Source organism: Pleurodeles waltl, chromosome 1_2 (genome assembly GCF_031143425.1).
Source record: "Pleurodeles waltl isolate 20211129_DDA chromosome 1_2, aPleWal1.hap1.20221129, whole genome shotgun sequence".
NCBI lineage: Eukaryota > Metazoa > Chordata > Amphibia > Caudata > Salamandridae > Pleurodeles > Pleurodeles waltl.
In genome coordinates, this window is record NC_090437.1 from 328194304 (window position 1) to 328222260 (window position 27957).

Here is a 27957-nt window from a genome sequence, read left to right on the forward strand (position 1 = left end):
ACTGATCCAACTTATTTTTATAAGTCTCGTAGTTTCATCAATGCGTGTCTTGTTTTGACATGGCTTTTGTAACACTTTATTGTTGTGGGAGCTACCAGGCCCTCAACATTGTAACAAACACTGGCAAAAACCACCCAAAATGTTTTTGAACTCTAAAAGCACACGTTGCCACCAGTGGCATAACAAAGGCCCCGCAGCCGCCCTCCAGGGGGCCCCTTCAGCACAGCACCTACCCTGAGTGAGTCTGGAGAGGGGTCTCCTCCATGTTCTTTGCAAAGGGGCACACTCCAGTTTCGTTACGTCACTGATTGCCACTGTAGTTCCTGACACTGAACAAAACTACTTTGTGTGCCAATATGTTCCTTGTGGAAGAGCAGAATGCGATCACTCACAGTAAAGCCAGCCGAAAGAGAGAGAAATAGAAGTTTAATAAAAACAAAATGTCTTTGTTAACACCAGACCTAATTAGGGACCAAGACCCACATGTAGGTAGCTTTTTGCATGTCGCAAACAGCGACTTTCGCTGTTTGCGATGTGCAAAAAGCACATTGAGATGCACAAACCCAGTTTTGCGATTCGGTAACCTGGTTACCGAATCGCAAAACTGGTTTGCGACTCGCAATCGGGTGTTCCCTTCCTAATTGCGAGTCGCAGTGCAATGTAGGATTGTTTTGTGACCGCGAACGAGGGCGCAAACCAATCGCAGTTTGCACCCATTTCAAATGGGTGCTAACACTTTCGCATTGTGAATGTCACTGTAAACATTTTTTCAGAGCAGGCAGTGGTCCTGTGGACCACTGCCTGCTCTGAAAAAATGAAACTAAAACGTTTCATTTTTCGTTTTTGTAATGCATCTTGTTTTCCTTTAAGGAAAACGGGCTGCATTACAAAAAAAAAAAAAAAAAACTGCTTTATTGAAAAGCAGTCACAGACATGGTGGTCTGCTGTCTCCAGCAGGCCACCATCCCTGTGAGGGCCGCCATTCGCAAGGGGGGGGGGGGTCGCAAATTGCGACCCACCTCATGATTATTCATGAGGTGGGCATTTGCAAAGCCCTTGCGAATCACAGATGGTGTCAGGGACACCATCCTACATTCGGATTTGCGAAATTGCAAGTCGCTCTGACTCGCAATTTGCGGGTCGCAAATCTGAACCTACCTACATGTGGCCCCAAATTCTTAAAGTCACAAAAGTGCACCCATGGTATATGTCGTACCCCTATAAAATATTTGTGAACTGTATTTTAGCATGGGTAAATACGATGTGTAGATTTGCTCATGTGAAAATCTATTGAGCATTTGCAAGTTCATTTTCCCTCCAGCCACTTTCTTCCCAACCCTGGAAGAAGTTCTAATTCTGCCATTGTCAGGAGTAAATGTCCAACCTTTCTTATTATGGGAAAATATTAGAGAGAAGCTGGTGAAAATCTTTAAAACATGCAGGTTAGTAGGTTTGCAGACTCAAAGGCATTCCAGCCCTGGAACTATTGCTTACTGCATCCTCCAGCCCCAGTATGCAGATCTGCAGAAAGGTGGCAAAATAAGGAAATTGCTACAGTAGGGATTGAAACTGCAAGTATTCAAGTCCTACTATGGTAGTAGCTCTGGCATAATCAGAGAGGCTATTATCAGAGCTCTTCCATAATGAGATTGCTGCCATAATTTATCGCCACACTACATGGCACCAAAGGGACAAGTAGATCTTTTTACAGGACAAGTAGATTTGAGAAGCAACTTGTCCCCTGGACAAGTAGATATTTTAATAAATTCCACACCCCTGTGGCTCATGGTAGGATACATTCTTGCAAATGAGGAGTTAGTCCTAGATCAGTATCAAGATTGTCTTTTGGGATTGCATCAGAACACTCAGCCTGCAATGGCAGTGCTGGGTGCTTCCGGATGCATGGCACTAGAGGGTGGCCCAACCATGCCCTAGGTACCTAAGTACCCTTTGCTAGGGACTTATAGTGGCAACTAAAAGAGGCCTTTTCTCGCAAGGGTACAATTAGGCAAGAACTGATACGACACTGCAGTGCTGGACAAGTCTTCTGGTACTTATAGTACTACAGGAATCTGTGCGAGAAAGGCTTTACAGCGATCACATACAGATTGCTACCAACATTTTAATATCCATTTTTATTTTTAAGGGCACGAATGTTAAGGTCCCAGGGAGGTTGGGTGAGGTGGTAGTATCCCATCATAGAAAGCAAATGCACCAGGGAACAGTTCCTGCTGCTGGTACCTCATAGAATGCATTCTAGCATAGTCAGTAGCTCTTAGACAAACTTTGTGCAGGGACTTTGTTACCAGCGCACATTAAACCTCTTTGTGGCAAACGACAACATGGGAAGATTGTTTTGGGAATATTATATACATTGGCCTTCCACCAGTGTTCATCTGCATTAAGTTCTAATTGTTCATTGAAAATATTTTGCTGCTATGTTGCTGTTTTATGTTAAGAAGTCTTAAAGATAATGAAAGAGGAAATAACATAAAGCTTGTTTTGAAGGATTTTCCTAAACAACTTTAAGTTAAAGTTCTTGAAATCAAAAGGTCAAGCAAATGCATGTTTCCTGTGAGTAATGTGATGTATTGTATGGTGTGTTTGTGGGACCTCACCGTGTAATACACTTACAAGAACTGTCTTGGGTCTAGTCAGGCTTGTTTGTAAAACCGTTAGCACAACCCTTGGTAGCTGTGGCTTCAAGCAACAAGATGTAAACAAACAAAGGAACTAGTGCAAAGCATTTATAAGCACTAAACAGAAAAGAAAAAAAGAAAAAAAAAAAAAAATCACACAAAAGAAACCGACACCAATTCATATAGATTATATTTATGAATTTTCAGACATCAAGATGAGCAAAATACACCTCATGGTTCTGGAGATATAGATTTTTAAGTGAAATGTAATTCTTAGCATTTTAGCCCAAGGTACAAACACGCATTGGTAACTGTAGAGATTGGAAACTTATAAAAAGTTTTAATGAGTTGTGTTTGACTACGCAAGACCAGACTGGGCAACCCATTCCAACAGTGGAAAGGTCTGGAGGGACAGTAAGGAGCATGCAGACAGTTACTTGGTCACCAAAGGAGTCTCAAGTCTAGATCCACGTTTTACATCAAAACCTCCATAGATTACAATGGTCCTGTATCCCCACCTAATGCTGAGGATACAGGGTACTGAGGATGCTCAAAGATGTTCTGAGTGCTGTGAGGTCAGCAGATGCTTCCTAGGCTTATTCCTTAGTCCACGGGCGAGGTGTTGTGACTTTGGCCGCAGGAGTCAGTGTCCCATGAAGTCCTCTTCCAGACAGCAAAAGTCCATTTACAACTGGGCTTCTGTTCTCCAGTTACAGCAGGTTGAGCGGTGAACAATCAGCACTCTAACAACTTCTCTGCGTCCGCTGGACTCTGGTGCAACTGTTGAGCACTGAGAAGTGGTCTTCTTGGCTGCATGTTGGCAGTTAGCTGGGATCCGGTTGAGATGGCTACCAAACAGCCAAAACAGGCTACTTCAGCCTTTATGGCCATGGTGATTGAAAAAGGAGTCAGCCAACTAACTCTTGGAGTTCACCTTTTGGGCTGTACCTCTGGAGTGTCTTTCTTCAGGAGCCAGGAACCACAGGCACATCTCTTTACTAGACCAAGGAGGGCAGTAGCAGTCCAGCAATTGGTGCAGCCTCTATTGTCAGATCCAGGAATCAGCAGGGCAGCCCTTCTGTCCTTTCTTCAGTCCAGATGTGATCTGAATTTCAGGGTGCCATATTTATGGCCAGAAAGTGACTTTTGGGGAAGGATGCAGTCACTAGCCGATGGGCTACCAGGATTCCTCCCACCTTGTGACAACCTCTGGCTGGAATCCAACAATCCCCAGAGTGTACTATTCTGCCTCCTCTCAAGATGTGTGAACCCGACCTCAGCTGTTAGGTGCCAATACATTTGGCTGCCTGCAGGCTAGACGTACACAGAAAAAGGAGTTTAGAAACCGGTTTCCCTTCTCTATTCCCCCACCAAGCCTGTTTACCTCAGAAATGGGCCAGCCCGCTTGAGTGTGGTTGCCATTTGCCCATCAAAGACGGCATCTCGTCTGAAGCTCAGCTTCTGGGGCAACATCCCATGTGACATCCTGTGAGAAGGAGTTATCACTTCCCTCTTTGACAGCCTCTATTTGTCTAAAACTATGGACTCTACTCCCCAGGAGGGCAGAAGTCAGTCTTCTGGTCAGCAACGGCTAGTGGTCACTGGAAGAATTGGACAACAGAGTGGCAACTTTCTAAAAGTTGCCTTCCCTTAATAGAGACAACAAATTTGACTTGGACATCTAGTCTGGTTTAATGCCTTGCTTAATTTGACACCTTGACGTACCTATTTTGGTGGTCCCATTCAGAAGTTAGCACAGCTCAAGGGTCAGTGTGTATCTCTATACTAACCAACTGGCCCACTGGGTTTACCACAGTAAAAACAACACTTTATGGTTGTTAATAATATACGGTTCCCTGCCCTAGGGCTCACTAGCCCTTCCTTAGGGGCAACTTACATATATTGTTAAGGGTATTGTGGAATTTGCCATTGGTTTAAGTGACAAAGTCTAACTAGCAGTTAACACTACTTTTCCAGGCTGCAGTAGCAGGCTGGGAGTCATTTTGTAGTTTAATGTATAGGCCATTGGTACCTTGCTACCACATATTATGGACTTATAAGTAGGTTATTTATGCCTTCTGGGAGTAGCCAATTCAACATACACTCTCTAAAGAGTGAGCACTCTGGCACTGAGGTCTTGTTAGCAGGCCTCAGTGCAATCTTAGTCAAAAAACGATCAGCATTAGTCCCAAACTTTGGGGCTCAAACAAAAAAAGGCATTTACTACTGTGGCCATTTATGCATAGAGTTCCAGGAAAGTAACAAATTAGACAGCCTGATCACATTTATAGAGGAGATGCAATTATGAAGACTATATTTTGGACAAAAGGAAATTATTATAAAAGATTGTGACAAACTCTACATTGTGACCTGCTTGCATTACAAGGCAAAACAGACCATTAAATCATACAGAAGATGTTCAATGGCAGCTGGTCGCCTTTTAAGTCTAAAAAAAAGAATAAGAATGATGGAATATGAAAACATCTCAAATTTCTCTGCAACGTAGACCTAGCTATCAACTTCAACTGGGGACTGGAGGTTGAAATATCACACAGCCTTAATTTAAGGGTAGGATTAGAGAGACTTTACCACTGTTAGAATAAGGGCCCTTCTCCATGTCAGAAGGTAAGCTGTACAGTGGACTCCCTACTGTGATGGGACCACCTGCCTGCATCAATGTTTGAAGTCTTTCTTTAATTACATCACAGAGACATTCATTTTTACTAAAGAGCTTAGAAAGGGCGGTACGATATTTAGAACAGGATTGGTGAATCAAGGGTCACCAGCTTACTAAGCCAAAAAATACACAGTTATTTAACTACCTGTCAATCTGCCCTTGACAGCTTCAAGATTGGACCAATGAACTTTCTCCATCTAGTCATGGCTGTCTGTTAGTTACTGTTAAACATTAAAACAACACACACAGATGCCAAGTGCAAACAGCATTTAATGCAAAGTAGCAGGCAGCAAAGCAAAATATCAGGCAATTGTTTTTTCACCTCATAGTAGTCAATAAGAGAAGATCATGTCACAACAATTAATTAGTTTCAGCTGAAACCTATCCCGCATGCAGGTGTCTGGAACATTTCCTCAGAGGAAGCACTTGAGCAGCTTTGAAAGGACGATAGCATAAATACCCACACATACGGACTCTATTCTTACCACAAAACCCCGATATCCTTGGCAGCTTTGTAAACTAAGTTACGTTTGTTAAATTGCACAATGAGTTTCAAGACATAAAGGTTCCTGGGCCTACCATGGCCAAGAAAAGTTGTTGGTGAAGGCAATAAATTATCTAGCTTTAAATCATAACAAAACAATTGCTTCCCAACTGGAAATGGGGGTAAACATGCGTCATAATGTAATGTTTTCACACCCTTCTTTTTATGAATATAATGGTTAGAATAATTTCTCTTCACACATATACTTGGTATAAAATAGCACAGTAAAATCTTTTCACAGCTCCATATTTTCCATGAGGAAATAAGTCAACTTACAGATATTTAATAAAATAGGATCTCACCATTCCCTGGCTTATATCATCACAATCCCTTTCTTCACCATCTTGAGAAGTAGCAATCGTAAATGAATTGCCAGTGCCTTTATTTTTCCATGAGTGTTGGGTGATGCACAACACTAATTTTGCATACCCAGAGGGTCAAAGATCCTCCTCAGCCATGCCTGCTTGCCTTTCATGCAGTTTGTTCAGACGTTCTTAATATTATCTATTTGTTCAAGTATGCTCAAAGATGCATTGGGGAGATGTGTGCAACACCTGCTCGCAACAATGGGGCAAACCACTCCTTTGGCAGCTAGAAGGTAATCTAAAGCCATTGTACTCTGAACTAACATCTTTGCATGGGCAGCCAACTGTTCTATCGCTAATCCCAAAGCTATTCCAGTGGAATTCTGTATGTCTTCTAACATTTTGGCATTCCTCCTTATCTTATGTAAAGCTAGAGCCATACCATGCTTAGGGATTAGGACAGAAACATATCTAGAGGTGGTTGAAACAGCTCTCCAACCACTTCTCTGTCCTAGAGGGTTTTCATCAAAGTGTCTTATTGGAGGCAAAGTGTTTCCTAGAAGTTCCAGTCCATTCCAAAGGCAGCATAGAGTTGGCTCGTTATCCGCAAATGAAATATGCGCGACCCTCTTGAGGATGCTGCTGAAATAGCGACAATCTGTGAGGGAGACAGTAATCAAATGACATGTTCTCCACTGTTAAATCACATTTACTGTACCCAGCAGGCATCCTGCATGAACTTGCTCCTTGGTGCTTGCAAGTGAACCATTGTTAAGACATTGCAAAGGTGGATGCTATTTGGCATGTTGTGATTAAAAGTATATCTAAAATGTTTGAGGCCTGGAAAGAAAGAGTGAGAAATTCTAGCACATTCTGGCAGTCTGGGTCGCAGATGATAAAATTGCTGGCAAGTGTCATTAAAACCTATTGCACCCAGATCAAGGGGATACCGTCTCCTACATCAACAGGCTTATGTGTGGAGACCCAACAGGAGGAAGAAAATTGTTTGTGTGTATTTTTACATCAGTAGCTCATAGAAGTTCTAAATCCTGATGCACAAGGAAAGGCGACAAACACTGCCTGCTGCACCCAGGACTAGACAAACACTGCTGAGGGGTTGGTTGGACACTGGACAGACTCTACAAAACCCCAGAGAATCTCCACTCTTCAAAAATTGCCAAAGATCTCCCTCCAGAGTAAAGGCATCACTCTCATGCAAACCAAGACCAAAGACCCAGTGAAGGCCACTTCACTGATCTGCTGTTGGCCAAGGAACCCGATGCTGCACCCAGAGCAATCTCCACCCAACGGCCTGTGAGGACAAACCCTGCAAGAGTGGAAAGTTTGGTGGCACTGTGCCCTCCAGGGCTCAGACCATGCACTAGCCCGAGGTACTGGTCACCTCACGTCAGACACCAAGAAGGACAGTTCCCACTGACTATAAAAGGACCAGAGAGAAGCCCCCCATCAAGGGACTTCAGAAACCACCAGATCTCCCACCAGAGTGCCCCTGCGGACCTTCAAGCGACCCTCATAAAGACCTACCTCCTGCTTCCAAGGGCACCTGTGTGAACAAGTGGTCCCCTGTAGTGGGGTGGCACCAGCTCCAGCGACTTTCTGCAGCTGCTCCCGCCGAAACCGGGAGCCGCCCAAACTTCTCCAGCTGGTCCGTAGTGCCCACAGACAACCTTGACAAACCTGCAAAAGGAGACACTGGTAACCACATTGCCTGATTTAAAATGCATTTTCAAAGTATTTTCTCCATTGATTCCTATGGTGCGTAAATATGCACAGGAAGACCATTTCTATAAAAAATCATAAATGCATAACGTAAAAAGTACTTACCTGATTTTGATGATCTTGGTCTTTAAATTTTTATAAAAATCTGAAGTATTTTTGTAAATTAGACTCAAGTTATTCTTTTGAGTGTGTGGTCTTATTTATTGATACTGTGTGCACAACAAATGCTATGCACTTCTCCTAAGTAAGCCTAACTGCTCCACCAAGTTACCATAAAAATTAGAACATTACATGGTCTAGTTTTTACCTCTGTAAATCACTTTGTGGTTGCCTGGACACTCTGCACAGTCAACGCCATATAATGAAAGTGTTTTGGGTCAAACTACTGGTAGAAGACGCTATACAAATTCGGATAGATTTTTGGAGTTAATTTATGACCTCTGCATCCATGACTTTGCTTATGACGGGGGGAATAGGAGATGGGTCTAGAGTTAAGGAACTTCAGTGGGCTGGCTGCTGGTTTCATTAGTATAAAGTGGCAATAGCATGCTTTAAAGCTCTCTGGACGTTAGGCATTTGGAGAGGCTTTTATGATATTTGAAATAAGTGATGCAAGTATTTTTAGGTGGTCTTATAACATGGATGTGCGACAAGGCTCAGTTCGAGACTGGAAGCTTTAGATATTCTGGTTTCCTGTGCCATTTAGCGAGGCTCATTGAAGTGAAAGTTAAAAGAAGTGATCTACTCGGTTACTTATCAATGGATGGAAATTCAAAAAAAGCAAGATCAAAAGTCCCTGGTGCAGGCCCAATACATAATCTTGTGAAAGAAAATTGTTCTATGAGTTGCCCACCATTAAAATGCTAGTCTTAGGCATTCTTTGGGGACCACTAAATGTGGAACTGCTGTGGATGTCTACTGCTCTCATTAGTAGTGTCATGGCCTAGTCACAATTGTTGTCAGCCGATTACTGTGTTGGGTTACAAGCCTGTTTTCCTAAGCCCCTGTAGTTTATCATGTGTGCCCACTTCATTTACTTTCTCCTTCATTCCTCAACTGTATGTGGAGTGTGTACATGTGTGCTTGAGTACATATGAGGTGAAGAACCCTTGTTGGGGTTCCCCAGATTTATGCAACCTCTACGGTCACAAGGTGTGTCATAGGAAGTAATGGCAGTTAGTAGCTGTCTCTTTCCTGCTCCCGTTTTGCATGCGTTCAGCTCATTCTCCCCACCTCTAAAATGTTTTGTGAAGTTGAGTGCACCTACTTGGCCTGAATACCTTTTTTAAAAGAAGCAAGAAGAGCCTTTTGTTGTTAGCTGAGCCTGGGCAAACCAAGTTTCAGCAAATAAGTCTCGGACCTAGCAACAATATTAATACAAAGGTAGGTAGAGGCTGTGGATCCCTTACAGTGAAGAAGGGTGTTGGAAATGTCACCCTTTTTGAAGGGTAACCCTATATTTTTTGTGACTTTTGCATAATTCTTTTTTAATTGGGAATAGAACTTTGTGCACTTCACCCCTGCTAATCAGTGGTAAAGTGCTTGTGCTACTCCTTTCAACATAGTAGAATTAGCATACTCCTAGTTAGAATATTTAATTTATATATAGGCCCATAGTGTTTGGTACCAAGGTGTACCCAAAACTTGTAAGTAAATGTCACACGTCGACTGCTGCAACCACTGTGCTATTGACTACAGTGACAATGTAAACGACTGCAGGCCTGCCACCAGTAGCCTTGCTGTGCAGGTTTTAACTGCACATGCAACCTGTTAAAACTAACCACTTTTGAAAGGCCTAAACCTTAATTTTAGATATTAATAAGTCACCATTAAAATTATCTTATTGCCCTTAAGGCAGGGAGCACTGTATTTCAAAGTAGGGCATGTAAATGTTTAATGTTAAACATGTCCTTAGAGTGAAAAAGTCCTCAAATTTATTTTCACTGTAGCAGAGCTGGCTTTCCCATAGGACAGCACTGGGATCCAATAATAGGTTTAATCATTGTTATACTCATCTTGGAAACAGCTACAAATTTAATGTTTGACATTTTTGAGATATTTATTACAAGGTCAATTCACTTGTGAAATCGGATGTTATCACTATTTTGGGACGATGTATTTTAGAAAATTGTCTTTGCCCTTCCTGAAGTCCCTGTAAGCTAAATCTGCATTTTGGTCCCCTTCTTCCGTCATCAATAATTAGCATTTCAACAGATGTAACTGGGGTGTGAAGTTGCTCCCAGGACAGGGACAAAAGGCCTTGGGTGTGGGGAGGTGTTCTTTTGCTCCGACAGGATGGCCTGTGGGCTGGCCAGAGGCTACAAGTAGATATAGCTAGCATCCAGGCACGCACCCTTTTTCGTCCCCTCAGGCACAGCATCCTCCATCAAAGTGAGCGTTTTGGTGACATCATAGTATCAGATCTAGCTGGAGTGTCAAGACGTTCTTGACAGGACGGCTGAGGTTTTTCATTTGACATTTGGAATGCACTTCAATGCAGGGGAAGAGAATGCCAAACCAATGTGTGTGTATCCACTGTCTAGTTGCTAAGAACTACGTTTTGTTTTACGAGATTTCGATCTTTGAATTAGTTAGAGGACACAGAGACTACAAAAAACTGGATTTTAGTACTACATGTTGGCGAATACTAGGATTACCATAGGACATTCCCCCCCCCCCCCCCTCCCCCCCACACACACACACCCCAGCGCCAAGTTTATTGTGGCTGAAGACTTTGGCCATCTTGAAAATGCCCAAAGTAGATAAGGTTAGCCCCGTAATCTGTACCTGGGGAAGGGGAGTGGAGGGTGGGCATTCCCACCCACTAGCTCGTGCCAGACATAAATTTGCCATCACCAAGCACCCACTTAAGAAAACTCCAGGACCTGTGGGAGATCAGAAGAGTACTGAATCTGCTGTCTGAGACCTGCCTCGGAAGAGCCTAGAAGACTGGACTAGACCCTGCTGAGGCCTCTGCCCAGCACCCTTTGAGTCTCTAAGTGCCTCCCCTGCAGTCCTGGGGGCGGAGTCTTTCAAGGTGTATTCCTGCAGTAGATGAGGCCTTAAAGGACTAAACTTAGAAGGTAGAATCTTTGACCAGGACGAAGCCTGTTGGTGTATATAACCTGCGATTGATTGTGGTCAGTGTCAAATTAAGTCAATGTCCAGTTCTACTGCAACCATGGACTATCAATGGCACTTTGTGCTTTTTGACACCATTTCTATATAAAACTTTAAACATTCATATCTCAGGTTCCCCTCAAAGATTTTTGTCATTTTGTCTATTAAATATTACTCTATTTTTCTAATTGGTTTCTAGATTTTTATTGTTTTGAATTTTCAACTTTATCACTGTTTTGGTACTGCATAAATATTTTACAAATTGCCTCCAAGTTAAGCCTGTCATACGTCCAGGGGCTTGAGCTTAGGTTAATTTAGCTGCATTAAGGGTTCAACCTTGCAAGGGTTGTGGTTATTACCCGAGGGGAGTATGTACCGCACTCAACTAGTAACCCAATTTTGTACAAGGGGGCTACCTGTCTCAACCAAAGAGTATACACTTTGTCCTGCTGGAATAAATCACCTAAAATGAAATACACAAATTCATGTGTTTTACCTGAAATTTTTTTAAATGGAAAGGTGACACTCAATGGAAAATGCTCTCTAAATGTATGGCTCCTACCACATCTTAGGGACTAAGCTTGAATCTAACATGGAATTTGTGGGAAAGGACTGGATTGAAGTTGACACTTGTAGGTTACTCAGTGTCTAACTTTTATTCAAGAAGCTATGCACACAGATGTAGAGGACGTCAAGAACCAGAGATGGCAATTTTGGCTGTCATCCCTTTCAAGAGTAAACAGTATACCCAAGCATAAGTACTAAACTCTGCTGCTGTAGTTTCCAGGAGATGCTCTAGATTGCAGGAAGAGCATCTGTCCTATACAGCCAGAGCCCAAATTCAGCCTTCAGAATCTTTCCAAGAAGAGGCTGGAGAAGCCAAGGCTGCCCAGACCAAAATTTGCAATCAATAACCCTGCCAACAGGTATTCTTCCACTAAGTGATCCTTAAATTTGGCATGCTTTACATTGCTGTCACTATGAGAGAATGTCAAGGGACTGATGTTGGTGCGAGTCCTGGCACACCAGCTCCTTGCATCTGCTGCACTTTGTTTATTGAGGCCAATTATGGTGACTGGTGTGTATACACTTTACAATTACCACTCTTCTGCTATGCCAGAAGATAGCTTGCATGTCTGAGCTGACCCTTGAATGGCAATCTTTCTACTGCGCCATATGTCTATATGCATCTGTATGGCACACTATGCATTTATTAATTTCTTCTCCAGTGACTAATGGTTGTTTAAGTGTGTGCGCTACACCATGCATTGCCACATCGATTATGTGGCTTGGCCAGTATGAAACTGCCAATTGTAGACTGCACCTGCCACTAAATAATTCTTCTCCTGCTCCCCTGAAGAGGAGGTTAGAGGGGTCAGTTCCTAAGGACACACTGCTCCCTCTCCTCATTCCACCCTCAAGGCCCAGACTATGGCTTCCCACAGTATCCATGACCAGTGATTCCAGAGCTGTGTGACTGCTGCCAGGCAGTATAATCTCCCTTATTGAGTGCCCATTCATTCACCACACAAGACACTGCATGACAATCAGAAAATGAGACTATTCCACTAAGAGTAATAAAAAATTAAATAATGTTTACATACAGTAAGACTATTTTAACACTGTATTTACTGTCAGGGATACAAGTACTACATAGACTTTCTTCCCCACACCATCATCCAAGAGTAAGCTTTGACAGACAGAATGCACTAACCCCTGAAGTTGTATCCTAAAGAGGAGGTATTCGACAATTCAGTGAGGTCGCAGTAGTATTGGGTTTGTGGTGTGGTTACAAGGACAACGCCAATACTTGATGTAAATCATGTGAACAAAAAAGAAAAAAAAAAATGATATCAAGAGAAGTAGTTTAACATGGTTCCTTCAAAGTGAATCTCTGCTGCCAGTTACAGTACGTAAACCACTCCTTTCCAAGAAGTTAGATGAAACCATGAGACACCACTGCCTGCTACAGTGAACTGAGTCATAGCTGTAGTGCCATGATACTATGTGCACTAGGACCCTCACAGTTCTAGGCAGACTCAATATAGGAATTACACAACTTGCTGGGAGGTGTTAAAGTGTGGTTATTAATGGTTAAGACATAATCAGAGTGGAGTGTGTGGTTGTATGTGGAGGAATAAAAACATCTGCTACAGAGCTCCAAGTGTGGTGCCGTTCATTGCATGCTTTGGGGGGTGAGGGGGGCAAATGCTTCAACTGGGGATAAGTAGCGGATCTGTGCCCCAAAGAAACAAGACTGCTCTCCCCTGAGAGTTTGCAACAATACAGCAACCTGCTCATGCATGCTACGTGCTCTCAAATCGAGAAGAATACATTAAAAGTTGGCATGTGTGGAGTTGAAGCTCCACTCCAGCCATATAGAGCCCTCAAAGGAGTGGAAGGCCCTGTGGAAGAAAGCATTCAGAAAACCCACCAGAATCTGTTGAGGAAGGCTGAAAGAAGAAATATTGTGTTGCGCCATAACAGAGCCATCATCCATGCAAACAAACACCAATGACAGTGATAACAAGGTACGCAAGTAGAAACCTACTCACCAGTAAGAGCGAAGGAAGTGCCACATGACATCAAATCAGGTGTGATGGCCCAAGCCGAGTTGAGAAGCCGATGCGTGCACAATGGCGATTGGCATCCATGGCACCAAATGCCATCAGAATAGCGATTGTTTTTCAATGGCTGCAGAAATTAGCATGAAGTATGAAGCAGCTGTGTTTCTGAAACCATCACTGCCATTGGACACCACCAAAAGGCAAAATATTGGCACTAGATAGACCGCATGGATCGAGACATTCGATTACTTCATCGATGCCTTAGAAGAAGGAGATGACAAGAAAATCATTGAGTATTTGAATAATCTTGCCAGCGACGTAGTAAAGGAAGTGCTGAAGAAAATCTCACAGACTGATGCAGTTTTGTACTGTCGTATCAAGGAAGCATTGGGTTCCAAATTAAATCCAATGTCGACTAGGAAAGGTACATTTTCAATCAAGCGAGGCAACAAGCTATTGAAACCTATGGATGAATTTGTTAAAAAAAAAAAAAAAAAAAAACTTGAGGAGCTCATCATATACTGCAAGTTTAGTGAATTTAATGATGAAGCCATACTCAGATTCATTGATCAGGGCCACGCAGACTCTTTCAGAAGATGCATGCTGAAAGAGGCGCTCAGTCTAGAGAAAATATTAACAGTTGCAAGTGTCGACGAAAGGGCAAATCGAAAAGCTGCCAATATGAAGTGAGAACAATGAAAAATAATCAGATTTGTTATGAAAAGTAAGCAGAAGTTCAAGGTCGATGTCAAAGAAGACAAAGTTGGGTTTCCGATATGGATTTTTATTTCCCCATGAAGGTAAATGTTCAGTCATAGGACAGATGTGCAAAGGTTGCAGGAAAGAAAAACACTTTATAATGGTTTGCAAAGCAAAAGAGAAACCAAATGCGTCACAGCGAGGAGTGAAAATAACTGCCAGGAGTTTCCAGACGCATTCTCGCCATACCCAAAAAGCAGCACAGGTTATAAGAAGTAGTATTCAGACAAAGTGGATTGTCATCAAGTTCATCCTATAAAAGCTCTTCAACGTTGTTATCAAGCACCAGTGAAGAAGATGGATGTGCAAAGATGAGGTCAACCAAGGAACAACAGGTACATTTTGGTTTGGCTACTTGGAAAGAAGAACAAATGACAAAGACAAACCATCAAACCAAACAACTAAATTAATTAGGACACTGTCCCAAGATTACAATAAAAGTCAACGTTTGACCCATAACCTTTATCATAGACAGTGGTGCGTTGATTAACATCATGCCCGTCAAGAAGTTCATTAACTTATCTCCTGTGCCACGCCTCAACTCATCAAACACAAAGGTATACACGTTGGCTGCTTCTAAACCGTTGCAGATTCAAGGGTCATTCATAGGGACATGGAGACATAAAGCAGTATAAGTGCAAGCGCTGATTCACGTTTTTCAAGGAATTTCACCCAGTGCATTCCTACTCAGTTTTGCCATTGCTGCTGACATGGGACTAGTATCTCTCAGTTGCAACCTTCACACAGAATCTAAAATTGAGTCAGTTTATGTCATTGTTTCATGGCCTAGGAAGGCTCAAAACAATTAAAGTGCAGCTTCACACTAACCAGGGCATTGTCTTGTTGTCCAATGGCACCAGAGGTACTTTTCATTTGCAAGAAGCTGTTGAGAAGGAACTAGAAACGCTGTTGAAGCATGACACCATTGAGCGAGCCACTGGTCCTACACTATGGGTTTCGCCCATAGTGGGGGTGCCAAAAAAGGACAGTGAAGGTGCAGTGTGCAGCTGTGTTTGTATGCGCCAGGCCAACAAAGCAAATCAAGAGAGAAATACATCCTGCTCCACACATAGCGGAGGACATCATCATGCAACTGAATGGTGCCAAAGTCTTCTCCCTTCTTGACTTGAACAAGGGATACCATCAACTCGAGTTGAAAGAGAACTGCAAGTAAATCAATACTTTTTCGACTCATGTTGGTTTGTTCAGATACAAAAAGGTAGAATTTTGCAGTGTCGTCAACTGCAGAAATATTTCAGTATGTTATACATTGAATAATTCAACTTGTCACGCATGCTTTTTAATTATAGTAATGACAAACTTGTATATGGAGGAACGCAAAAGGAGCATGACAAGGCTCTACCACAAATGTGTCAGTTACTTGCTGATGCAGGTCTTACTCTGAACGCAGCAAAGTGTGAGTTTCACAAGACCAAACTTAAATTCTTTGGGCACATACTCGCTGATGGGAAATTACTCATGACCCAGATAAAGTTCAAGCATTGTGAGCTACCTGTACCCCACAAAATGCCACCATGCTGCGATCCTTCTTAGGCATGGCCAGTTATTGCTCAAGGTACATTTGTGACTTTGCTACAGTGAGTGGCCCATAAAAAAATTTAAAAAAAAAAAAAAAAAAAAAAAAAACTTGACAAAGCAAAATGTCCCTTTCCAGTGGTTTGCTGAATGTGATCACAGCTTCAAAAGTTTTTTTTTTTTTTAAAAACACACAATTGAGACTGCAACTGAGATGGCCGATTTTCACCCCAAGTTACATACGGAGATCTCAGTAGACGCTCAACATATAATGGTCATCCGAATGCTCAAAGACACATTGTGACCTATGCCATTTGAAGTCTGTCTGACACACAGCGGGACAATTCTCATGCCGGAGAAAGAGTTTGGCTATAGTGTGAGCCTAAAAACATTTTCATGTGTTTCTATACTGGAAAGCGTTCCCTGTCATTACAGACACCCAAACGCTGCTCACTATTTTTGGAAATCCAAAAGCCAAGATGCCCCCTCACATTGAGAGGTGGGGGTTGTGACAGCAGGAGTATGACTATGCCACTGTACACAAGCCGGGTAAAGTTCACAACATACTGACTACTTTTCACAAATACCACTACATGGTTACAATAAGTCATCCAAAATGGCTGAACAGTTTATCAACTCCATTGTGAGGTCCAGCATGCCAGCAGCCATGTCTATTGAACAGATTACTGCTGCTACTACTGCCGATAAGAACATGCTTGCTCTAAAAAACATCACTTCAAATCATGTGTGGAAAAGGAGCACACAACCTATTGCTGAACATGTTGAAATTTGAAAATTCAAAAATGTACAGGATGAACTGTCAGTGACAAAGGAATGTGTTGTATTGAGAGGCTTGAGAATTGTCATACCTGAAAGCCTAAGACGGCAAATGATTGAACTAGCCCATTACGGGAATCGTGGCACTGTAGCCACCAAAAGGTCCCCAAGAGACAAAGGGCTTGATTACGACATTGGCGGATGGGATACTCTGTCACAAGCATGGCGTATATCCCGCCCACCATATTACAAGCTCCATTATATCCTATGGAACTTGTAAAATGACAGGCGGGATATCCGTCACATTCCCATCCGCCAAGGTCATAATCAGACCCCAAGTGTGGGTCCCACTCTTAGATGGGCAAGTTGAGAGGGAACTAAGAGAGTGCGTGGGGAAACTGCCTTTCACCAAATGTGACGCAACATCCATTGACAATGTCTGACCTTCCTGCACACATCTGGCAAAGGGTTGCAGTTGATTTCTTTGGGCCCTTAGGGAAAGGACATCATTTCATGGTAGTCATCGATGACTATTCTGGCTTTCCTTTGGTAAAGTAGCTAACATCAACAACTCATGACAAGGTCATTGAGAACCTAGATTACATCTTTGCAACGTGGGATATCCCAGACATTGTCAAATTTGGCAATGGTCTGTCATTTAATAGCAAATAATTCAAGGAGCTTCTGATCAGACTAAATGTCAAGCATCAAAAGAGTACACCTCTGTGGCCCCAAGCGAATGGTGTTGTAGAACAATTTATGGGTACCCTCAAAAGAGTCACTCAACGAGCATCGCTGGAGGGAATCAAGTCAAACCAGGCTGTTTGTCGAGCCCTCTGTGCCTATCATTCAACTCATCACTCCACATTTGGTGAGAGTCCTGCCACCTTGATATGTGGGAGAGCCACAGTGGATAGAGGACTGACCTTGGAATGTCAATAAACTTTGTGTCACAGACACTTATCGAAAGTGTAAAATTAAAACATATGCTGACCGCATGGACAAGCTCGAGAAACAGTCTTTGATGAAGGTGAATGGGTCCTGGTCAAACAGAAGCAAAAGTAGAAAACAGACACTTTGTTTGCTGTAGATCCTCTAACGGTGGTGATGTGCAAAGGGCACATGGTGACAGCACATCATTCCGGACAGTCCATCACAAGGGACTCGTCACATTTTAAGCACCTACCTCGCTGTTCGTCAGCTCCTGTAAATATGGACGAGGCAACCCTGCCTAACAGCTCAGATCAAGCATCAGAACCGGTGCCCTCGATGAAAAACCAGAGTGCATCTCAATTACCTGCTACCGCTTGATATGGCCGACTAGTATGAGTGTCTTGACGGCTTATTGAAGAAATATAATTCAACTGTTGTTTGTACCTTTTATTTAACAAGGGGCGAGATGTAGTGCTGTGAGACCGTGCACTAGGACCCTTGCAGTTCTACACACTCAATAGAGGAATTACATAACTTGCACGGAGGGGTTTAAGGTGTGGTTTTAATGGTAATGACGTAATCAGAATGCAGTGTGTGATAGTATGCAGAGGAATAAAGCCGTCTGCTACAGAGCTCCCTCTATGCCATGGTTCTTTGCATGCTCCCGTGCTGGAGAGAACGCTAGCTAAGGAGATATTATTGTGATAAAAAGTATAGAACGTTATCTAACGGAACTGTGGTTAAGTTGTGGCAAACACCCTGTACACAGAATAACATAATTGAATGCGTGCGCATATAAAATGTAAAAGGTTTGAAAAGATGTGTTTGTTAGGACAGTCACTACACTAAGGGCCATATGTCCGAACACATTTTCCCATTGACACAGAATGGGAAAAACCCTTTGTTACATCTGGCCCTAAGTTCGATGATTTCTGATTTACCACTGCCGACAACATTTTATTTAAAAAAGGAAAACAAAGGTATGGAAAACGCCGACACATCAGAATACCTTACAAATTGCAAAGAAACCTCTTCAGGTGAGGAGATCCTAATTGAACACTCTCATTGAAGAAAGGGCCTATGAATTAAGGCCAGTAGAATGAAAATATAAAACAACATGCAGGTAAAAGACATCCGCAAAAATGTCTCAAGTGTGCAATTTCATAAACAATAAAAAAGCTGCACCAACATACTAGATTGTAAAGGGGCCTCATTGCATCACCTTTGGAGATGGTGAACCACGACAGGCCTTTGTGATACTAAAGTCATTACAGAGCAGAAAAAACAACCCTTCTGAAAGCAAGCACTTAGAAATTTAAGGAACGTCTATTTATTTATAATACAATTATTTCCTCAAATTATGCAGATGACAAAATAAATCTTATTTGAAAACAACTGGTGATATTCAACTGTACTGGTGCTGGATAAATAATAAAGGGTAGTTTTTGCTGAGTTAGTGGGAAAACGGTGGTCGCTCCCTTTCTCTTGAGAGATATCGATGTAAGACTTGGCGCTGAAGCTGCATGTGCACGCGCCAAGGAAGAGGAAACTGGACCACGCTCTCCCTCCGTTGAATTATCAATAATGCATTTTTCTTGTCCGGCTTTATACCGGAAAAAAACAGTCACAATGTTAACCAAGAAACAAGTTTAAACCTCTTACAACGGGGGTAGGGTGATAGCGTACGGCTTGCAACAGTAGTAGCGCATTAAAGGGCGGGTACCTGGACTTCGTGAAGCAGAAATGGAGAGTACCTGCACTTTTTTAACAGAGGTGCAGTACTTTTAATAGGAGATAACTTGTATTCCTTAGTGCCAAACTGGTACTCTGGAACAGCGAGCACCTACACGTGTATATGTACATTTCAAGCACGCGTAAAACTCCTCACTGTCCGAGGGCACGGCAAGACAAATAAAGGTCTGTTGTTCTCGAAGACAAGGCACAAACTTTAGGCATACTGTTGACGAGCTGTAAAGGCCCCCCAATACGGGGCGCGAGGCAATGCCTCTGTGAGGCCCAGAGAAGTAATTTGTTATTGGAGCGCGTTCTTCCCCCACTGGAGAGTTTATCCTTTATTCGAACTTCGCTCAGACACCCTTCACTTTTGCATCACCTTTCCACAAGGATGGGGAGCGTATACATTACTGACAGCAGACCCAACATCCTGTTCAGAGCAGCGGCACCTACTACAGTGGTCTCACTTTCACGCACACACTATGGTTCTCATCGGCATCAGTGCCACTCCGCTGGCATGCCAGCTGACAATAGATTGTACCTCTCACTGGCAGTAGCAGCGCCCCTTGCGGTTGCTCACTGTCAGGAGCTGTAGTCTCCTCTGCCAGTGCTTAATTTGTGCTTGCACTTGTTTTTGAGGGCCGGCACTAATATTCCTGCCTCAAGCTGCCAGCAAGATACATATGGGAAAGACTAAGCAAGAGAAAAACGAAATAGCTTCACAATGGGAGAAAACAGAAAGCTTCAAGAGTGATCTGAAGGGGCAAGGAGTGGCTGTAAATGGACTGAAGAGGCCCGAGGTGGCTTCAGGATTACGTGCGAACAGGGAATACTAAGGCAACATTTAATTGCAGCGGCCAGCGTGTTTAAAATGAGGGCTTTGGGCACCGGCACGTTTTTGTTTACAAATTAAGCACTGCTTCTGCCCTTGTAGATCACGTCTGCTCGTCATACACAAACGTGGCTGCTACATGGCTTATCACCCAATACTGTACAATTCCACAGCAACAAACCGACCATCATCCTCATCTGAATCAAGCATGGAATAAACGAAGCGACCTGCCACATACCACTGGAGATCTCCAATTTAGCCCACTAACTAACGGCGTGCTAAGACCACTTCTTGACCTCTCAATGACAATGGTGCAATGGATGATTGTGATGACGTCCATCCCAGCAGAGCTCCTGACCATCTCTCCCTCCTACTTAAGTCTGGTTACAGTAATAAACATAAATTTAAAAAATCCAGAATGCCTTTGCCAATGCAGTAAACTACAGGACTAATCCCCTAAATGCAGATGGGGAGCGAATCATAGCTCCCAGTTTACTGAAAACCATAAACGGTGCACCTATCCATCACACTTCTTAATCCATCACTCTGCAAAGTGCTGCTCCCACACCATGAAACAGCACCGTAGTAGTCACCACGCAGGACACTGAAATACTTTCCACACAGAATAAACGGAAAAGACAACACCCTACCACCCACCATAGGCTACCGGTGAAAGTATGTGTCTAAGAGGCTCACATAGAAGGAATTAAGCGCTATATAAATTCTAAAATACAAAATATGGTAACGCTTAGTAGTAGTACATCTCTAAACTCTGAGACTAGTATCCCAACTGGCGACAACCTACTCCCGACATCACTGCAGGAACATTGACAATGACTCACTGCAAAAGCAGCCTCGACCCCTGCCGATCAGCATTTAGGAGTACGAGGGCGCTGCAAATAACTTCGCAATAAAAGCAATTTCATGGAATTTTCCTACGTTGTATTTTTCTCAAAGTAACTTGCAACAACAGTATAGCAATGGGTTAGACTAGGTGTGTTCTGAAATTATAACGCTGTCGCGCTACAGCAACCTTGGTTTGCAGCCAACCCAAAATCTTGAGAAAGCTCGAACACCTGCAGAAATGCAACGGAGCGGAGTTTGTTTCTTGCGAGGAATCTCAGGGAACGGCGCCCCCTTGGGGCGTTGTCAGTATCTGCGTGGAACAGATAGTACTCACCATTTCGCGCTTGAGCAGGTGGATCTTAGCCTCCAGCCTTTCTAAGGCGCAATCACCTGGGCCCTCGGCTAGACTAGGGCGCTTCTCCCCGGGACCCTTTAACCGGAAGGTCGTTTGATCATCCCGAAGGCACCTGGCTAAACTCTCAGGCACCTTCCGGCCCAGCTTCAGCTCCACATCCCTCAGGTCAGGGACAGGCGCCTCCTCCATAACAGGCGCTGGCGAGAATCTAATGCTAAGTGTACGTAGAGCAGCGCAGTGTGTGCCGCGAAGGTCGGCAGGAATGCAAGTCTGTAGCGCCTGTTCGATCCTTGAAACAGGAAGCGCCGCAGAGCTCGCGTTGGATCCCTCTGGGGCGGCGCCTCTGATCTGCAGACGCCGGTTGTAGCAGCGCAGCTGCTCCCGGCTCCTGAGCAGACCGCAGGTCAGGCTGCCCGAAGTTTTTACTACGCAGAGAGACGTTCTTTGCAGGAACTCAGCGTTCCCTTCTGTGCTCGTACACTACCACTCCCTCTTGTGTGTCACCACCTCTGCCCTTCGTTGTTTCACCGAGGCCCGGCGGGGCGGCTCTCCCCCAGGGTTCCCTCCACCTCTTTTCGGGCAAACATTCAGCCGCTTTCCCGCAGACGCTGAAACTTTAAACTCCGCCGCTGGCAGGTGCAGTACTCTGCGTCCGCCTCCTATATGGTAATACACAGAGCAGAGGGCGGGCCCGGGCGAGGAGACGGAGCCGACCCCTCCCAGTAAGTAGCACACGGCGTACTAGGAGTACAAGGGAGGCTCTCTGGTAAGCCCTTACCGCAGGGTTCACACCAGGGACAAGACAGGCCAGCAACATGGTGTTACCAGTGAAGGGGAAATACGCGAAAGGAGGAGAGCGAGAATGCATTGACCATTTGCACCTGCCATCTTTCAGTGCTCACCACCGAGGAGCGAATCCAGTGATGTCAGCTCATCCTATAGCAGTTGAGCGAGACGACACTCCCATGAACTACTGACTCTCAGTGTGGAAAAGCCCACTTTAATGAGACAGGTGCATTCCTATTAACACCACCACCTCTGGCTCTAACGTCTTACATCCTAGCATTCTCCTGGCCTTGCTATACATTTCCATAACTATCCACCTACCCCACCACTTCCCTAAAACGCCCTTCACAAACCCATCAGTCAAACCTCCAATCACCACTCAGGCCACTCTGCAACCCCACATCTTGCATCAAGGATTTGCTGTTGACTTTATTCTGTTCTTCCAATTGTTCGCTCCTCCCCAAAATCTCAACTAGGTCTTAAACTGTCCAACTTTTCTGGTGCAATAACGTCTTAAACATATAAACGCCCACCCTGCACCTGCTCACAGTCAGTGACAAAACCTACCCAAACTCCGACAATCCTAGAGAAAATGACTCCCCCCAACTACAACCTGCCTCATCAAAGAATAAGAAACGGGGGTGGGATGATGGGGCACTTTAAAGACCACTATCCTGCCAGCCAGTGGGCACCATTAAAATGGCAGGTGCCAACAATCCACTGAGAAAATTAACTTAACCCCTCCACCACCCATGGCTGATCTGGCCAATCAGCTCACCCCATGCCCTTGAACTCTACCAACCTACCCAAGGCACCCTGGGGGGGCGCTAGGGCATTCTACCCCCACCCCACCCCCCAGACCAGTCCGTATTGTCATGCAGTACTCGGCCACTCTTCCTAATGTAAAGAGTTTGCCTCATGATGAGTTAATTAAGAAATGTTAACTTGACATACTCATGTTCTACTTCCGTTCACATTACTTTGAAGTTGTTTTACATGGCCGCTCCATACCGCTCTTATGCATAACATTAGTAAAGTACCCAATTTACAAGCCTTGGAAACATAAAAGACTACACTGCCGAAAAACAAACTCGTGACTTGAAGGTCATAGCTTTTTCTTTGCAGCGTTTAGCTTTGCGAACTAACTATCCTGCTGGAGGCAACCTGTCAACTTAAAAAAATGCACGTATGAAAAGGGGGCAGCCCCTCATGCCAGGAACTCCTTGAGAGGCACAGTTTTGCCCCATGCCCCCATCAACCCCCTTCAAAAAATAGCCCTGCTCCCAGCAACCCCGTGGTAAAAAAAAACACAAGTATTGCCAGAGCTGCAGCTGATGTTTTGTGGTGTTTTTACACGCCTTAAGGGACATCAGCGGCATAGTCCCCTCCCCCCAAAGATGACCTGAGAAACTACTGAAGGTAGGAGGTTCCAGCGGCCGTCTTTGCCACCATGTACTATCTGCTGTTCACCAGGTGACTGTGTGAAGAAAGCCATTATAATGTGATACATGGTATGAACATGAGGCAGGTCTGTTGAGGTTTTGTGCTGTGAAATGTGAATACTACTTACTGGTAATTTTCATTAATCTTATTACCGTTTCTTGGGTGTGTCGCTCCTACCTGGACTCCACATGACCTAGCTTGAAAAGTCTTAGCATCCCTCCCAGGGACTGTCTGAACCCGTCTTTGCTTGGGCCCCTGTGGAATACCCAACCGTCCTCTCAGTCTGTCATCCCCTAGCATAAGGAATTAAAGTTGTGAGAATGTAAATCCTGGGACAAGTAAGGGTGATCAGAGTAAAGAAAATTGCTCTTAAGTAATGAGCACATTTCCTCCTTTATTGGTGATTGCCGCTAGTTTCTTGACAACTGCTATTTCTAGTTTTTAAACTGTGCACATTGGGACACTCGGTCTCCAGTGCATGGGCTTTCACCGCTAAAACATGGTAAAACTGGCTAATCCCCAATGGAAATATTTAACGTTCCTGTAAGGCCAAGTATATGGTGCAGGAAAATACACCATTGGCATAGACAGTTAAATGTTTCCTAAGGACAGCAGTACACATTGCGCCTTTCACTAGAATCACAAAGAACATTGGCAAAGAAAACATGGCTTCAAGTCCACCTGTATAGCCTGACTGCTGCAGCTTATAATTCAGCAGGCAAACGTGACACAATGATAATGCTTGACAGCGAAAAAATCCTACATTTAAGTATTCAAATGCATCACTAGTACTACTAGTATTTAAAAGTGATACATGAAAGATAATAGTGTTGACATGTACTTGCACTGACTAGCCCCTACCAGGCATTTTCGATGTATAGCGCTATTGCTGTCCTGTGGAGTAAAAACCGAAGTTTAGATAAAATAGTCATTCTGCTGTCTTTGATTTGGGATAAACTACACAGAGGATTAAGATGCTTTTTTAACATTCAAATGTCTTTATTGAGGTATTATGATAAAATAAGTAAGACAAGTCCAAAAATATACACAAACTACTTCAATGAAATTCAGTATACTTTAGTTATTGACAAATAAAGAATGTCATTATAATAAAGTGATATTGTAAATAATAATAATATCATCTAATATATGTGGATGTAGGAGGCTGGCCCTATAAGAAACGGTACAATGTGCAGGGGGTCCACTGTGCAGGGGGTCCAGGCAACCACACTTTGGTTTACAGAGTTAAAAACTACACCACCTAATGCTCTAATTTTTATGGTAGCTTGGTCAATCAGGCTAATTTTGAAGAAGCGCAAAACATTTATTGTACTCACAGTACCAATGAAAGATCACACACGCTCAAAAGAATAACCCAAAAGACCAATTTACAAAAATACTTCAAATTTGAAACATTTTTAAGACAAAGATCATCATCTGGTAAGTACTTTTTAAGTTATGAATTTTTGAAGTTTTACTACAAATATTCCTCTTGTGCGTAATTTCACACAATAGGAATCAGTGGAGAAAATACTTTGAAGATGCATATAAAATCAGCCAGTGCATTTACCAGTTTCTCCTTTTGAAGGTTTGGTGAGGTCATCAGTGGGCACTATGGACCAGCTGGAGAAGTTCGGATGGCTCCCGTTTTCAGCGGGATCAGCTGCAGAAAGTCGTTGTAGCTGGTGCCAGGCCACAGGGGGGGACCACTTGGAGAAGCACTACCCAGATAGACTTAGAGGTAAGTACAGTGGGTTCCTTTGGAGTGTTGAGGTCACAAGGGGTGGGGGACTCTTAGGGTACAGCTGAATCTTCGATGCAGGGCACAGGGTGGCCGGGTGCAGAGCTAATTGGTGAGCCAGGAGCTGTGCGCAAAGGTGCCCTTGGTAGCAGGATGTAGGTCTGTTTGAGGGTCACTTGCAGCTCAGCAGGGGCACTCTGGTGGGAGATCCTGGTGGTTTCTGAAGTCCCCCGACTGGGGCTTCCTTGTGGTCCTTTTACAATCCAGAATGTATCCAAGGTAAGATGACCAGTGCCTAGAGCTATTCACTGGTTCTTTGGTCTTGGTTTGAAAGAGAGGGATACCTTCACTCTGGAGGGAGATCTTTGGCAATTTTTGAATAGTGGAGGTCCTCTGGGATTTTGTAGAGTCCATCTGATGTCCAAGCAATCCCTCAGCGGTGATTGTCGAAACTAGGGTGCAGCAGGCACGGTTTGGCACCTCTTCTTAGTGCAGCAGGATTTCAGTTCTCAAGCCTTGGGTCTTCCTGGTTGCTGGCCTTCTTTTCTCCTTACAATGGGTCATCGACCTTAGGGTGTCTACGCCCACTAAGTGACCACTTCCTATGGGCAGTGGTCACTTCCCTACACCTAATTGGTTATTTTCCTTCCATGTAAGATGGAGGAAAATGAAATGGAGGGGTCACCTCTTATGCAAAACCCTAGGTGTAGTGGGAGCTGGGGATGACCATTCCTGTTCTTTTTGTGGTTTCCCGCTTTTGCTCCCACCAAAAATGGACGTTTGCAATGGGGGCTGAGTTTCAAGGGCGGTAAGCCCTTTGAAGCTCGCTAGCAGGTCAGTGTACATTCCTGAGAGAGGAGGGGTATGCACCTCAACCGAGGAAGGGCTTTGTTCTGGAACCCAGAAAGCAGGATCTCTCACCCCAGGGTTCCAGAATCTTCTCTGGTGGTGGCAGACTGGTTGTGACCGGCCAGCAACCATGCCAGGGTAGTTATCTTTTGCAGGGGGCACCTCTAAGATGACCCCATAGTACATTTTGTAATAAATCTAATACTGGCACCAGTTTGGATTCATTCTGAGTTGTTTGATACCAAACAACCAAGGGTTCAGAGTAGCCATTACATAGCTGTGAAACTCGTACTGACCAGTGTCCAGCACATGTATTAAAATGGCTCCTCTGTTCACTTACTATGACTGGCCCGGAAGGAGGGGGAGGGAGGTGGAATAGTGGCCAAGACCTTCCCTAGGTTCTTTTCTTTCTCTTGGGTCCAATAGAGTTGTTTTACATGTCTCTTCTCCCGTTTGGTGGGTTTATAACGGTGAGGTTTGCTCTCTATAGGGGTATCTGAAAAGATGACATTGACCTTCCACCAACTGCTGAATCATATCTTCCAAAGTGGGTTTGCCTTCCATTTTATCCTTTTGATCTGTCCTCTATCGCTCAATTAAATCCCACTTCTGACACCACTGTGGCAGTGGATATAGCTATATGAAGGACAAAGGTAATCAGTTGGAAGGGTGAATAAACGTGATTTTTATTGCATAAAGTTTTAAATTTTGCAATATCCAATGTTTATGGTCTGTTGGTTGGTGATCTCCTCTGTCTTCTTTTTTTCCCCAGTGTTGAATGAAAAGACCGGTAAGTCAAGGTTTTGTGGACGAGAGAGAGAGAGAGAGAGAGAGAGAGATAGAGAGATGTTTGAGTGCCCTTCTAAACCCCCCCTTCTCTCCTCCTTGTTCCCTCCCTCCTCCCCCCCTCTACTCGTCTCAACCAACCCCCTCCCTACCCACTATATAGCGAAGTCTGTCCTTCAAGCAGGACCGTACCTGACTTAGCCACGTCCCTCCGGGGACGTGGTGGCGTTCCAGCTCCTTGGGACTGTCTTGTCCCGTAGCGGTATCGTCTTGACCCGTGCTCGTCTGCTCCTCTGCCGGTGTTTGGCCGTGGACTACCTCTCTTCTTTCACCTCCTTGTTCTCCTCCTTTCTCAGCGTCTCTTGTATTCAACGCGCGCCGCACGCATAGTCCGTCTTCCCTCTTTAAGCTATTGGGAACCCGGATATCCGGGTTCCCGGCTTCGGCGACTGCCTCCTCCTCCCTGCTTCTCGCAGGTATGTGTTCGGGAATCCGGCCATCTGGATTCCCGATATCTTTAATTTCTTGCCCGCAGGAATCAGCAGAGCGGCGTTCCGCTCCCGATTCTATGTTGGATGTAGTCGGGGAGTCCAACTCCCGGCTACAGTACTGTTAGAAATTCAGTAAATGTTGAGGATTGTTTATCAGATAGCAAACCATAAACAAGGGGCACTGTTTTATTAATAACATTAGCATGAACATTGTACATCTGGTTAAATGGATGGGGTATCAGCTTAGAAGTGTTATCCATCATCTAGATTTGACTATTGTCCACAGTTATGGTCTTATGCAGTGTTGAAAATATTAGTATACATTTCTGAGGGTATTGGTTATCATATAATAGGAAAGGTATATGGGTAAAGGATTCAGTAAATTCAGCATGAGTATTAATATCACAATATAGTTGGGGGGGTTGTTAGTTGTTGTGGATTATTAACCTGTTTTTGAAGTTGCACATTCTTCTGAAATTTGGTGCAATAAGCATACT

At 43.9% G+C, this 27957-nt stretch overlaps 1 protein-coding gene across 1 annotated transcript in view; it reads right to left on the bottom strand.

Annotated features, from left to right (window-relative positions):
* LURAP1L (leucine rich adaptor protein 1 like) overlaps positions 1-21986 on the bottom strand; it is a 99033-nt gene extending 77047 nt beyond the window's left edge. The window contains exon 1 of the mRNA XM_069239049.1: positions 21344-21986. Coding sequence (XP_069095150.1) covers positions 21344-21553 — 210 coding nt within the window. The 5' untranslated portion in view covers positions 21554-21986. The remainder of the gene's footprint in view (positions 1-21343) is intronic.
* Positions 21987-27957: the final 5971 nt, after the last annotated feature.